The sequence below is a fragment of the Amphiprion ocellaris genome, chromosome 11, assembly GCF_022539595.1.
Source record: "Amphiprion ocellaris isolate individual 3 ecotype Okinawa chromosome 11, ASM2253959v1, whole genome shotgun sequence".
Lineage (NCBI taxonomy): Eukaryota > Metazoa > Chordata > Actinopteri > Pomacentridae > Amphiprion > Amphiprion ocellaris.
Genome location: NC_072776.1, coordinates 23,635,487 through 23,650,270, shown reverse-complemented (window position 1 = coordinate 23,650,270; position 14,784 = coordinate 23,635,487). Strand labels below are relative to the sequence as shown.

At 40.3% G+C, this 14,784-nt stretch overlaps 1 protein-coding gene across 2 annotated transcripts in view; it reads right to left on the bottom strand.

The window, feature by feature from the left end:
- The window catches only part of LOC111564344 (TBC1 domain family member 8), a 43,109-nt gene that overhangs the window by 7,505 nt on the left and 20,820 nt on the right, over positions 1–14,784 (bottom strand). For both annotated transcript variants that reach the window (XM_023263852.3, XM_023263860.3), the window contains 5 exons: positions 13,263–13,460; positions 12,049–12,198; positions 11,720–11,870; positions 3,477–3,691; positions 697–814 (listed from right to left, as the gene is read on the bottom strand). In XM_023263852.3, the coding sequence (XP_023119620.2) occupies positions 697–814; positions 3,477–3,691; positions 11,720–11,870; positions 12,049–12,198; positions 13,263–13,460 (832 nt within the window). The remainder of the gene's footprint in view (positions 1–696; positions 815–3,476; positions 3,692–11,719; positions 11,871–12,048; positions 12,199–13,262; positions 13,461–14,784) is intronic.

Genomic DNA, 14,784 nt, shown 5'->3' with positions numbered 1-14,784 from the left:
AGACTTTATACTGCAGTAAAAAATTAGCTCACAGTGAGTAAAACTGTGACAGGATCATCCAGACAGTGCTTGGGTTTCTTCTCTTTTGACTCGCTGGATTTTTTTGTTTCTGCCCACTAGATGGCAGCAAAAGATTCAGTCTGAGTGCTGCTCTTAACCTACATGAGGATTATTATAATACGTGATTGTTTATCTTTGCTGAACAGCTGCAAAACAGGAAATGTTGATGTAATTTTATCATTTTAATATCATCAACAAATATAGGACAAATTCAAGCAGTGACACTGTGATGTTTACATGTCGGGCTGTAGAAGTATTATATAATCCAGAATGCATTAACTCTACTGGACATAAACAGGCTATTGACAGGAGACATTTATTGTTGTTTTGGTCTCTGTTGTGTTTAGGATGAGGAAATTGTGAATACTAAGAAAAATCTATGCAGCACATACAGATTCTCAGAAGACAATCATCGCAAAGACGCCTGTAAACATCTGGACATTACAAGGAAGAGGAAATCGTTTCAAATGCACCTTGTACATCCAATATAAACAGCCAAACAAACACAGGAAATAAGACCTTATTTCAGAAGCCAGAAACAAGCCTTTGGGGTTGTTTTAGTTGCAGTTTAGACGATAAAACACCGACACATGAGCAACCTGTGAGGCTGTAAAGTGTGTCATTGCTTCTTCTCACCTATGACCCTGCGGTTGAAGTAGTCGGGCAGCATCCTCTCACAGACAGCCACCAGCAGCCAGAACGCTTCTTCTTCTTTGGCGTAAAGTAGCAGCACCGATGCCAGGATGTTCATAGACTGAACAGAGGAAGGTGTGAAAATCACATTAAGATCAGAAGCTACAGTACAGAAATGTGTTATAGATACACTGTCACTGCTTTAAGACATGATGAACAGTGTGGAGGTGATTCTGTGAAGCCTGGAGCAGATTTTTAAAGTGATTAATTATAAATGGGTTAACTGCTCTCAGCTCTCGTAGGAGGCAGTTGCACTTTTCCTCGCTCCGTAGATATCTCTGTTCTCCCCCACACCCTCATGTCTTCTGCTTGCTGCATTTCTTCGTCTTCGTCTCGTCTGTCTGACTTAGAGCGATCGTTTGGCACTGGACCTTCGAAACACCGATCATGGAATTGATTAACTGGTCTCTCAACGCAATTGACAAGCTTGTTGCCACAAAGAGCACAGGCCTAGGGGAGCCTACCTGCCCGGATGGGAGTTTTGCCTCTGGTTACGTGATTGACGCCTGGGGGAAATGGAAGGGGATCATGTGCCTGGCACCCCTATCCGTGGAGGATGTGGAAGATATTTATATATTCGGATTTATGATGACAGGCCTGCTGATAATTGGCTTGTTCACTGGCCTGAGCTTCTGGAAAATCAGGAAGACCGCAGACAGAAACGACGTCCAAACTCTGCTGGTCTATGCAAACGATTGGATCACGGCTGCCGATGCTCGGTATGACGAACTCAATCGTAAGATGAACAATTTGCTTGGTGTGACTGTTGATGCGAGTCGCAGATTGGAAGCCATCAGGGTGAGAATCGCTACAGCTGGGGTCTAAAATTGTTGAGAGCAGTAGGGGGAAGGTGAAATTGCTTCTCTCCCGCCCAAACATGAGAATAACTGATTACATTCTGGCACCCCTGGAACAATAACAAACTCCTCTGGAAGTTTCATGGCCAAGAGATAGCTCTCCTAACCCCCCCCACTTTCCCAAGGACACCTGTTGACTTTTGGACCGGGCCAACCGAGGACGTCTCCATAGCAACCTTTCTGTGTTATCACGCTCCCACCCTCGCGAACTGAGACACCGGAGGTCTGAGACGGAAGAAGATGTGCTACACGCATACACAAACATTCGGACTCATTGAACTGAGGACTGAGCTAAACATTTACACACACATGTCCATACCACCCTCCCCCCTGCCTCCACAAGCTTCCCTCACTATACACAGGAGCCAGGAATCCGTGCGCAGAAATTGCTGCACAGGAACCGGCTAACTGTGCTGTGCTCCCCCCTCCACCACCCCATATCCTTATCCCAACTATCCTTGTCTGACGTCATGCTTTGCCTGTTGCGGGTTTGTGTTTTTTTTAGGTTCCTTCTCAAATTGAATTTCCCAACATTGGAGGTTTCATTTGGTACAACGAGCCTTTTTTTTCATTTACCCTCTGCAATCCCTACCCAGATCCCTACATGTCTTTTTCTTTTTTCCTCAAGAAAGGTGCACGCAGCACTGCGCAGCAGCCGGAGCTGTCATTGGCAGGGCAGCTCAAATGAAATGTCGTTGTATATGAAAGTGTGCAATGACTAATTAAGGTTTGATTGATTGATATTTGAATGATGCACCAAATGAAGATAATCAAATTTGCCAATAAATAGTTTACTACTACTCTTTATCTACTTTATCTACTCTAGTACTGTACTGAAGTGCAACTTTGGGGTACTTTACTTGAGTATTTCCATTTTATACTACTTCCTACTTCCACTCCACTACATTTCAGAATATTGTGTTTTCTATGCCACTGTATTTATCTGACAGCTTTAGTTATGTTTAGGATGAAAATTTTGCACAATGGATAATATATAATATAAAAGTATTTAAAATACAACACAATGTTAAAGTTAAACCTGTTTTCCAAAATTTTTGGCTTCTTACAAAAAGCAGGGTGTAGCTGGACTCACATTCCAGATGTCAAATAATGATTTTTAAAATTAGTTTCAATAAATATTGCAATGATTCAACATCTCAGCAGAAATCAACAATGAAAGAACACATTTGTGCAAACAGATTTGTTAATCTAAACTCAACTTTTTTGTCTTTTTTCCTTCAATTTATTATCTGAAAACCCCTTAGATTTATCAAATTATAGGATTATTTAATTTAAACTAACTCCATCTGCAGCAGCTACAACATTAACATGCTGCTGACACACTTTTGCTTCACTCTTAATAATGTAAAATGTAATATTTAAAACATTTAACACTTTAATTGCAATTTGCTGCTCATACTTTTACTTAAGTAGGATGTTTCATGCAGGAGTTTTACTGGTAATGGAGTATTTTTACATGACTATATTGGTACTTTCACTCAAGTAAAGGATCTTCTTCCACTATTATTTATGTCCTTTTGCTTTTAACATTTACATTTAATGACTCCTTTAATTTGAAGATGTTTGAGTTATTAAAAATGTTATTGTGCAACCTACAATATAGTAACAGGAGCTAACTTCTACCATTACAACTATTGACTACTAGTAGTACTACTGCTACTAGGTCTACTTATGTGACCACTCTTACCAGTCCTCTATTTTTTCTGAGCAATATCTGGCACAAGAACTTTCTTCGGAATCAATAAAGTTTATCTTATCTTAATCCTCCACGACCAGTGCAGCTGCTGCTAAAACTTCTACTGCTTGTATTTCTACTGCTGCTGTATTATTTACAAAATCTTTTACCTGACAGTATCCGATCTTTGGGTTGCGGTGAGCGTAGGCCGTGAGGACACGTCTGAGTGCAGCGATGCCGGTCGGGTTCTGGAAGGCCGGATGGTCCGGTAGCGAGCGGTGAAGGTCCCTCTCTATCTCCTCTGTTGTCAGACTGCTGTGGCCCATCGATTTCTGCACCAGGCCAGTGTAGTAGCCCTGATGGGACTCCAGCTCTGAGGATGCATCTGCACAAAACACAGGTGGAGGTATTTTAAATTAGCAGTTATCCACTTATTACACAATCAAAACAGTCCATGCTCTCATCCCCTTTGCTTCATCGTGGCACAGGTAGAGGGAAAACTGAAGAAAAGATGTCTTATTTAGCATTTTTAAGCTTTTTAAAAGTTGATTTTAACACTGAACTAGCATAAAAGAGAGGAACCACAGGCTGTCTAGGAGGGTAAAACAACCAAATTCTCAACACAGTTATGCTCAAAGTTCATTCAAACATAATAATAATGATAATAACAATACATTTTATTTGTAAGCACTGTTCTTGACACCCAAGGTCACGACAGGAAAAAACATATACAGCAAAACAGATAAAAACCATACAAAAAGATTTTTTAAAATAAATTTAAAAAATAAGATGATCTACAGCTTATTTCACTTTGTATCCTAAAACACAATCCAGATTATAGTCTGCAACAGGCACCATCAAGCCTGTACTTCTGAGTGAGAAGTTGGAGCAGACAGGATTGGACTCCCACCTCACAATGTGGCTGTTGGATTACCTCACCAACCGGCCACAGTTTGTGAGGGCAGGGACTGTGTGTCTGACACTGTGGTCTGCAGTACGGGTGCCCCATAGTGGACTGTCCTGGCCCTCTTTCTTTTCACCCTCTACACTACAGACTTTTCCCATCACACCACAAACTGCCATCTTCAGAAGTTCCTTCACGACTCATCACGGACAGAGATAAGGAGGAGTATAGAGAACTCAACTGGGACTTCGTGGACTGGTGCTTGCTGAACTGCCTCCTGATCAACACGGTGAAAACCAAGGAACTGGTGGTGGAGGTGAATTTTAGCAGGAACAGACACACTTCTCCTTTACGAGTGAACATCCAGGGAATGGACATTGAGATTGTGGGCTCTTACAGGTGCCTGGGTGGTCACCTACAAACAATAAACTGGATTGGACTGCTAACACCAACACACACTCTGTATGAAGGGACAGAACAGGCTCCACCTGCTCAGAAAACTGAGGTCCTTCGGGGTGCAGGGAGCACTTCTGAGGACCCTTTAAGATTCTGTGGTGGCATCAGCCATCCTGAATGGAGTTGTCTGCTGGAGCAGCAGCATCACAGCTGCAGACAGGAAGAGACTCGACAAACTGGTTAAGAAAGAAAGGAAAAAAGTCTGTGTCCCCCAACTGTTTAACTTGCCATTAAACACTTAGTTGGCTTATGTTTTTTTGTCATTCATCTAGATAATTAGACTCAAACGTGCTCCTTAATACACCACAAACATATACTGACAGATCTGGCAAACTACTACAGCAACTTGCCACATCAGTTGTCAAAAAACAGTTGAACACATGACTAGGCAGAGACTGTTTCCTACTTACAGAAAAGATGTCCAGTTGACTTCTACAGAGAGCTATGATGGGATGGGATGGGATGGGATGGGATGGGATGGGATGGGATAATCCTTGATTGCTCCCTGCTTACAAAAAAAAGCTGATCCATGATTCAAATGAGGGACTGATGATTTTGAATAAATTAACACATTTAAGTTAGGACTCGACCGATAATTTTTTTCCAGTCTAGACAGCAATTATCAATAATCTTGGAGACCAATAACAAATGTTTGTAGTCCTAGAATGTTAATTGTGGTATCAAGATGTAGAATTACACAATTTCTGACACTAAATTTCATTAAAATACTTTTTTTGTTGTCAATTTATCCTCCAGTGTTGATTGGCTACTGCTCATGATGTGCGACCAATTAGATAGCACTGTGGGCGGGATATTTTATATTTTTATTTATATATATATATATATATATATATATATATATATATATACACTGCTCAAAAAAATGAAAGGAACACTTTGAAAACACACCATATTTCAATTCGAGGAAAAAACAAACTGGATATTTACATTGATATGGACTGGATATTGTGTTAGGAATGAAAAGATGCCACATTGTTTGATGGAAATGAAAATTATCAACCCATAGGTGGGCTAAATTCAAAAGACCCCAAAACTCAAAGTGAAGAACTGATGAGGCAGGCTGGTCCATCTTGCTGAAATTCCTTGACAGCAACTCAAAATGGTACTCAGTAGCTTGTATGGCCTCCATGTGCTTGTATGCAGCCTGACGATGTCGGGACAAGCTCCGAATGAGACGATGGATGGTGTCCTGAGGTATCTCCTCCCAGAACTGGACCAGGGCATCACTGAGCTCCTGGACAGTCTGAGGAGCAACCTGGTGGTGTTGAATGGACCGAAACATAATGTTCCAAAGGTGTTCTATTGGAATTAGGTCAGGTGAGTATTGAGGCCAGTCAATGGTATCAATTCCTTCATCCTCCAGGGACTGTATGAATTCTCTTACCACATAAGGCTGGGCATTGTCGTGCACCAGAAGGAATCCAGGACCACTGCACCAGCGTAGGGTCTGACAGTGGGTCCAAGGATTTCATCCCGATACCTAATGGCAGTCAGAGTGCTGTTGTCTAGCCTGTAGAAGTCTGTATGTTCCTCCATGGACGTGCCTCCCCAGACCATCACTGACCCACCACCAACCCGGTCATGCTAAACTATGTTACAGGCAGCAGAACGTTCTCCACGGCTTCTCCAGACCCTTTCATGTCTGTCACATGTGCTCAGGGTGAACCTGCTCTCATCTGTGAAAAGCACAGAGCGCCAGTGGTGGACCTGCCAATTTCTGTGTTCTATGGCAAATGCCAACCGAGCTTCACGGTGCCAGTCAGCGAGCACAGGGCCCACTAGAGGAAGTCGGGTCCTCAGACCACCCTCTTTACATCTCTTTCTGATTGTTTGGTCAGAGACACTCACACCAGTGGTCTGCCGGAGGTCATTTTCTAGAGCTATTGCAGAGCTCATCCTGTTCCTCCTTGCACAAAGGAGCAGATACCTGTCCTGCTGATGGGTTGAGGACCTTCTACGGTCCTGTCGAGCTCTCCCAGACGAACTGCCTGTCACCTGGAATCTCCTTCATGCTCTTGAGACTGTGCTGGGAGACACAGCAAACCTTCTGGCAATGGCATGCATTGATGTGCCATCCCGGAGGAGTTGGACTGCCTGTGCAACCTCTATAGGGTCCAGGTATCGTCTCATGCTACCAGAAGTGACGCTGACCCTAGCCAACTGCAAAACTAGTGAAAAACAGTCAGAAAACATTAGGAGGGAAAAAATGTCAGTGTCCTTCACCTGTAAACTCATTCCTCATTTGGGGGTTGTCTCATTGTTACCCCTCTAGTGCACCTGTTGTTAATTTCATGAACACCAAAGCAGCTGAAACGGACTAAAAACCACCTCTGTTACTTACTTGACCAGAGCAGTATCCCACATGTTTGACTGACTTGATGCAATACTTAGATTAAAAAGTATTCCTTTAATTTTTTTGAGCAGTGTATATATATATATATCTCTCAAAGACCGCTCTCACTTTATACAACTCAAGTCCTTCACATCCGATCCCTCCTCAGTCACCTCAGGTGTGCCCCAGGGCTCTGTCCTGGGGCCCCTCCTCTTTATTATATACCTCCTCCCCCTTGGCCATATTTTCCGTAAATTTAACATTCACTTGCACTGCTTTGCGGATGACACCCAGCTCTACCTTTCCTGAAAACCAAACTCTACATTTCCTCCTCCCTCCCTTACCGCATGTCTCTCTGAAATCAATTCCTGGTTCACTTCTAACTTCCTAAAATTAAACCCCAATAAAACAGAATTCCTCCTCAAATCCACCCTATCTAAAATGGACAGTTTCTCTCTCACCATTGACAGCTCCTCAGTCTCCCCCTCCCCTCAGGTAAAGAGTCTGGGTGTCATCATCGATAGCACACTATCATTTCATTCACACATCAATAACATCACCTGGTCCACTTACTTCTATCTACGTAATATCAACCGTCTGCACCCCTCCCTCACTCCCCACACCACCTCCATCCTTGTGCACAGCCTCGTCACCTCACGCCTGGATTACTCTAGCTCCCTTCTGTTCGGCCTCCCTCATAAGTCCCTCCATAAACTTCAGCTCGTTCACAACTCTGCCGCCCGTATCATAACCAAAACCCCCTCCTATTACCGCATCACCCCCATCCTACAAGAACTACACTGGCTCCCAGTCAAGCAAATAATTAAATTCAAAATCCTTCTGTTCACCTTCAAGTCCATCCATCATCTCGTTCCTCCATACCTCTCTGACCTCATCTCTGTCAACACTCCATCCCGTTCCCTCAGATCCTCCTCCTCCATCCACCTCACTGTCCCCTCTGCCCATCTCAGCACCATGGGGAGCAGAGCCTTCAGCCGCTCTGCTCCCCAGCTCTGGAACTCACTTTCCCCGGACATCAGAAACTGTGACACCCTCCAGATTTTCAAAATCAAAACTCACCTGTTCAGGACTGCATACTCCCTCACACCCTAACCCCGCTGTGTCACACCTCTCTGTTGTTCATTGTTTTATTCTTGTTATTAATGTTTTTTATTGTATAGTTTTTAATTATTGTCATTGATTTGTATTCCTCTGTAAAGTGTCCTTGGGTTCCTTGAAAGGCTCTTCAAATAAAATGTATTATTATTATTATTATTATTATTATTATTATTATTATTATTATTATTATTATTATTATTACTAAAAACCACAAACTAATGTCTCCACATAGAGAGAGGAGGCTGCATCAAATAAAACAACACATTGTTATTATATTTTTTATTCTGTCCAAGATTCATTTCAGAAAAATGCTGAATATCAGATCCAATAAGAGGCCAGACGGACATGAATCTAGAATTAAAAAATGCTGTAACCAACATAAACCGCCTCCTCTATAGTGACAAAACCCCAAGAAGAAGCTCTGATGTTTGCAACAAGCCACCATCAGGACGTCATCAACTAATTCATAAGTAGAGTGACACACATGATCGGCCCTGAGGGAGATGACTGCTCTCACATGTGGGAAAATCCAGCCAGTGTGTTGTTTATTATTCTGCTCTTTGCTGATCGTTTTTTTCCATGTGGAGATGAGATCATCGTCTATTAGAAATCCTGACGCTCCAGTTTTATACCATGTCAATGTTCCCTCTTAAAAATATGAGCAGCAGAAGAAAAGTAAAGGAGAAAAGGGTGAATATAATGAGGACAGTAGCTAATACATGATTATATGAAGACAATGTGAGAAACATAATTCATCATTTCCTTTGTCTAAGTGTGAAGAAGTATTGCTCTACAGCTTTGAACTAGTTTTTATTGAAGCACTGCAGGTACTTTCAGTCAGTTTTAGTTTTACTTCCAACAACCTGGTTCTGCTTCATGGCAGACAGTCGATGCAGGAAGTGAGACTGAGCAGCGGATCCGACCAAAATAAAACCCGGCAGCAACCAGTTCTGACTGAAAAGGTCTCGGTGTAGGAGGCTCAGCAGATGGAGAGACGAGGATCTGAAGCCCGAACGGCATTCAAACACATAAACACGCCTGTACTTGATTTGCTCATCTACATATTTTTGAATTTCACAGACAAGGACATCCTGTAGTCATATCCAGGAGTAGTGATTCACCAATGACTGGACCTTCCAGATACAGATGTCTTCATAATACAATCACTGAGACATATTCCCTGACCTCAGATGATCTCCATTTTGCTAACTGTGTGGCATTTAGCACCAATTGTCTGCACTTAGGTGAGTCCCTTTCAATGTTCCCTGTAATTTTTCATGAGTCTGAGCAAACACACAAACTCCCTGAGCGTCCCTTGGACCACTGTGAGCAACATCAGACGTGTTCACTGTGGTCACACCAGCATCACATCCATTCAAGTTACATTGTTTATTAAAAGAATCAAATTACAGCATTTACATTTCTGTTAAAACACTTTGTCAACAGGAGCCAGTTGAAGGCTGCAGTGATTTTAGTGACACTACAATGTATAAGAGTGAAGTTATTGAATATTTGTCTCTCTTTACTGTTGCAGCGGTTTTGCAAATTGCAGACGGACCCTGTTCACTCCATAGACACCAATGTTATTTCTGCATTTTGAAAGACAGCTACTTTTGATAAAACTGGGCTTGTAGCACATTGTCTGCCTTGCAACGATGGGAAAGAGGCATCGTTTATGATTTGACAACCTATATCTAATGAGTTATTGATGCTGGAAGTCTGAATCTGTGAATATCTTTTCAACTTTACCGAACTTGGGGCCACTACCACCTAAGGAGTGATATATTTAATTTTGAAAAAAGCATTTAGCCATACCTAAAGCTTTAAGTGCTTTATTAACATGAAACTAAGAATTTTGTAGTGTTTTATTATCACAGGTTCTGTCTGAAAAGAAGTGGCATCATTTGTGAAACCATACTAATAAAATGTCATGAGCAACCAGTGAGCAATACTGGATTCTGCAAAAACATAAACAACTGAATGCAGAATACTGTAGAAAGAAATTCTCTACAGACATTTTTTTAAATCTAAATCTAAATCTAAATCTTATCTTAACACAGTTAATGTATTAACTTATTTTTGTGTGTATGCATGTATTTATTGATTTATTTAGTACTGTTAACATATCACAGTTCTGAGTGACTTTTTCTTTAGATAGTCAAAGGCCATTTATTGATTACATATAGGCTATTAAATAAATGTTTATTAAAAACTAAAAAGCATTTAAAAAAAAAAAAGGCATTTATTGAGTCACTAAATAGTGTTGAGTCTATGACCACATCAGCATGATAATAAGCATCCTCTGGTAAATTCACAACCAGATAATGATGCCTCTTACCATATGGACTTCAGGAGATGATTGGGGGATGATAAACTGTGATCTGCTGGTTGGGTTCTCTCTGTTCTCATTTTTCTCACATGTTGGTCTCCTGATGCTGCCTTACTTCAGCTAATCCATGAGCAACAGAGAACACAGTTTGCCTTGTTCCCATTGCCAGGGGTTCCAGTCTTCCCACTCACGTCTGTACATTTGCAAACCTTTTTGCTTCTTTGGACGTGTTGGAGTTTCGGGTGTAGACATTTTTAAACACGCGGGAGCAGCAGCGTCTGTAACCAGGCAACCAGAAACAGAACCATAGGACCGGACAGGACCTCGCATCGGGTCCTCGCTACATAGGTCCTACGAAGATGAAATTGGCTGCCCTTAATATTTCCTGTGTTTTATTTTGTTCATTATACAGTTCGGATGAGTGTGTGACAGACGTGTGGACGGGTGGCAACCCTAAATCCGACAGCCATTCCATCTTAAAAGAATCGTATTTCTTTTTTACTTTCACTTGGTGAAGGGATGTGCAACTGCCTGTCCGTTTTGCCATTATTATAAAGGGTGAACATAAGCAGCACTTAGCATCAATAGCGTGTCTTCACTCCACATCGGCCACACCGCTCTGCTGGCTATAACAACGGTGGCTGCACATAAGGACGCCTGTCAATGACGTTGATGAGTTGCATAAATACGTATATGAATTGCATCATTGGCTGCAGCAGCCAGTCACTCACTGGCTCACATTGAAAAATAGCACAGACTGAACTGTTATGTGTTTATTTTATTTTCAATTTAAGTTGGATTTTTTTCTGTGCATGGAGACCGTGTCAGCAGTGCACAATTGCGCACGCAGCTTAGAGGGAACAGTGGTCCCTTTATATTTAGCATTTGTATTTTAGTGTTTTTCACTAATTGACCTTACTTTGTAGAATTCTATTTTCACTTTGACATTAAAGAGTCTTTTTCATAAAATTTTTTGTCAAAAAAGCCAAAACAAATTGATTATGATTCACTGTTTAAAAGAAATAAAAGGGGTAAACTTCCAAGGAGGGTGGATACCGTTTATTGCTCTGTATATAAATATGAAAAGCTGTATTATAAATGTAAGGAGTTTAGATGTGATATAGAATTATTTCTAAAAAGTGTGCATCTTCAATTATGGTCATATTACTGCATAAAAACAGGTTCTTATACTGTGCATACAAAAGACCTAAGTTCTATCCATTATTCATTGTAGTTTTCTCGAGTCTCTCACCAGAAAGTGTCATCCACAGCTCCCCTCGCAGCGACTCTGGTATCCCCATAGCAACCAACCTTTGGATCTTCTCGGTGCGAAACATGTGGACGCCACGACCAAACTCAGTGAAGTGATCCTCCCACAACCGCTCCTTCGCCTTCTCAGCACTCTGATATAAGAACACAAAGATCATTTGATTTTAATATGATTCAGGCTCATGAGCTACATCTTACTGCTGGTTATCATCTTTTTTCTCATTTTAACGGTGATTTTTGGGTTTAAGCTGACTCTAAATTAATTCAATCAATTAAATAATCTTTGAAATGTATGCTTGAGACTCCACCAACCTTCTTGCCATTGGTTCCTGGTTGGTTTTGGTGGAAAGCCGTCATCAGAGCTTCGCTGTTGATGGTGTTACGTAGAACCTGCTCCTCTATCTCTTCTTCATCAGAGAATCCAGTGTCATAGTAAAAAGTGTAGTAGGGTGTTGGAGAGCTCTATGGAAAATATGAGGTAAAGAAATGTGAATACTGAGCACCGATATTATTTTAACATTAAAAACATCTCTTTTTATCATAATCGAGTTCATGTTTAAATTAAATGGATGGTACAAGAACACTCGATTCGACAAATACAGTTATGAAATATTTTCCATGTACAGTGCATATAAAAACTACTCACCCTCCTTGGAAAGCATAGAATCAGTAAATTTCATTTGGCTTTTTACACAAGAATTTACCAAAAAAAGACTCATTCATGTCAAATTCAGAACAGAATTCTACAAAGCAATGGCAATTAATTAAAAATATAGAACATGATTGCACCACCTCTTTTAAAGTGACTCACCTACTTCAACATATGTGCCACCAATTGGTGCTAGATTACTTTCTAGAAATCTGTTTTCAGTTTGACACTAAAGAGTCTTGTTTTTAATTTGCTTTTTTCGTACCGTCTTCTCCAAAAAGAAGGATCAAGAAGGATGACTATAAAAATGAATGGACGGATACAGTAATTAAGCGATGCACACTAATGCACTAATAAACAAAAGAATACTAGTAAGCTTATCAAGCTATCTAAATGACCAACAGTCTGCTATATTTATGATCTGACACACTGAAAATTTTGTTCTTGTGAGATGTTCAGGATGTTTGATGACTTTGGCTCATTACTGTCTTTTGTTCTCCGTGACACATTTTTGAACCAATATTGGTGCTGAAATGTGGAAACCGCATTCTGTTAATGCAACAGCATGCAGTTTAGATTTGTACCATATGGAAAATAATACAGAAATGTTACCAGGTCCAACCTAGTAACATATCTTTTTCACAAAAGTCACACGTTTACTTGTTCAGACATGAAGTGGACATGTTCAGTTGCCATCAGACTAACGGACAGAAATTAATATCTAAAAGGTGCTTTAAACTCAACCAGCAGCAATTCATCTTTTACTCTCAGTGACGGGTCAGCTTTATATTTTGATGATTTTAAGTCAGTTTCTCACCATATTCTGACTTTATTAAACTATCTATCAGACCACAAATGAGCTTAACATCACACTCACCACGCTCCTCTTGCTGTCCTTCCTGCTGCGGAACATAGACTGTTTCCACTGCATAGATCGAAGTCTGGAGTTCAGACTCTCCACCAGCTCGTCTCTGTCCTGCAGCTCGATCAGCTGGAAGGCCTTTTTAGTCCGAATGCTCACAATGACTGGATTGGGAAGGAGGCTGGTGGTCTCTGCTTTTTCTATGGACAACACCTGAGGAGAAAACGGCAGAAACAGGCATAAAAAAACAGTCACTGATTGGTTTGATATGAGAACAAAACTAGATTCCTGCTGATAAGTTGAAATCAGAGGAAGGGAAAAACACTGTAATTAAGAGGAGCATACACTCAGTCCTGCTCTAATATTAAACTATATAGGAAAACTTGAGCTCCACAGTCAGTAATTATTGTTTAAATCGAATAAAACTGAATTTAGATCACTTTATTAGCATAAATAACCTTAAAAGCATTGGCTGTAACTGTATCATATCTCTTTAAACTGTGTCAATATGGGCTTAGTTTCATTATTTTTACTTTAAATGTTTGCATTTGTCTTCTCACAGCTTCTGTTTAGACATAAATGACAATAAATAAACCACTTTTGCAACTCATCATCCATATGATGATAAATATCTGGAATTAAAGGTATTGGAATATGAAATATGGAGGTATATGGAATTAAACACAACAAAAGATATTTTTGCATATTTTTAAGAGTTTAATATTCACCAGAGATTTATCCCGATTTTGTGTTGCAGCCCTGGAGTGTTTTTTCTTTATTTGTGTAAATGAGCCTGCCTTTGGTTCTATATGTAAACTACTACGCGGGTCAGTCCATCTCATATCTATCAAATTTTAGGGTCAATTCTGCTTGATAATGTCCGGTTTGCCTGTACTTTTTATAGCACAAAATATGGATATTTATAAAGATATCTGTAAATTTTACCTTGATATATCAAGCACTTTCTGAGTTCATTTTTTTTTAGAATGCCCATCAACCAACTTTTTTCATACATTGAAATTTGAGGCCGTTTGAACAACAATATCTCTGGAACTGTTAAAGACATAAGCCTGATATTCTCACTGTTACTTCTCATCATGACATTTATTCTGCAAGAATCTGCAATACTAGACAAGTAGATCAAATAGGCTAATTATGGGTGAGCTGAAATATGAAAACAAAAATATAAAAACACCATGAAGTGTCCCATCTTTGAGCTCACGTTAAGAAAAAAAAAATCTAAGTTCAATGCAGAGAAGTTTTTTTTTTAAGTTTTGTGATGAAGTATTTCATAAGCGCCAATCAATCTCCACCTGTCATCGGCTTTAAAGCACAGCCAAACTGTCAGTTTTTTTGTGAGTGAAACACTAGTTTAGACACTGAAGGCTGGGACAGGTTATAGCGTCTGGTGTCTCATTTTCAACACACCGTAGTTTAAAATACAAATATCTAGTCACACAAGATGGATTGAGAAAACGTAGGTAAGTCTTTGTGGGATTCAATTTTGAGTTCTTCTGTTGTTAACACAGGGCTGCCA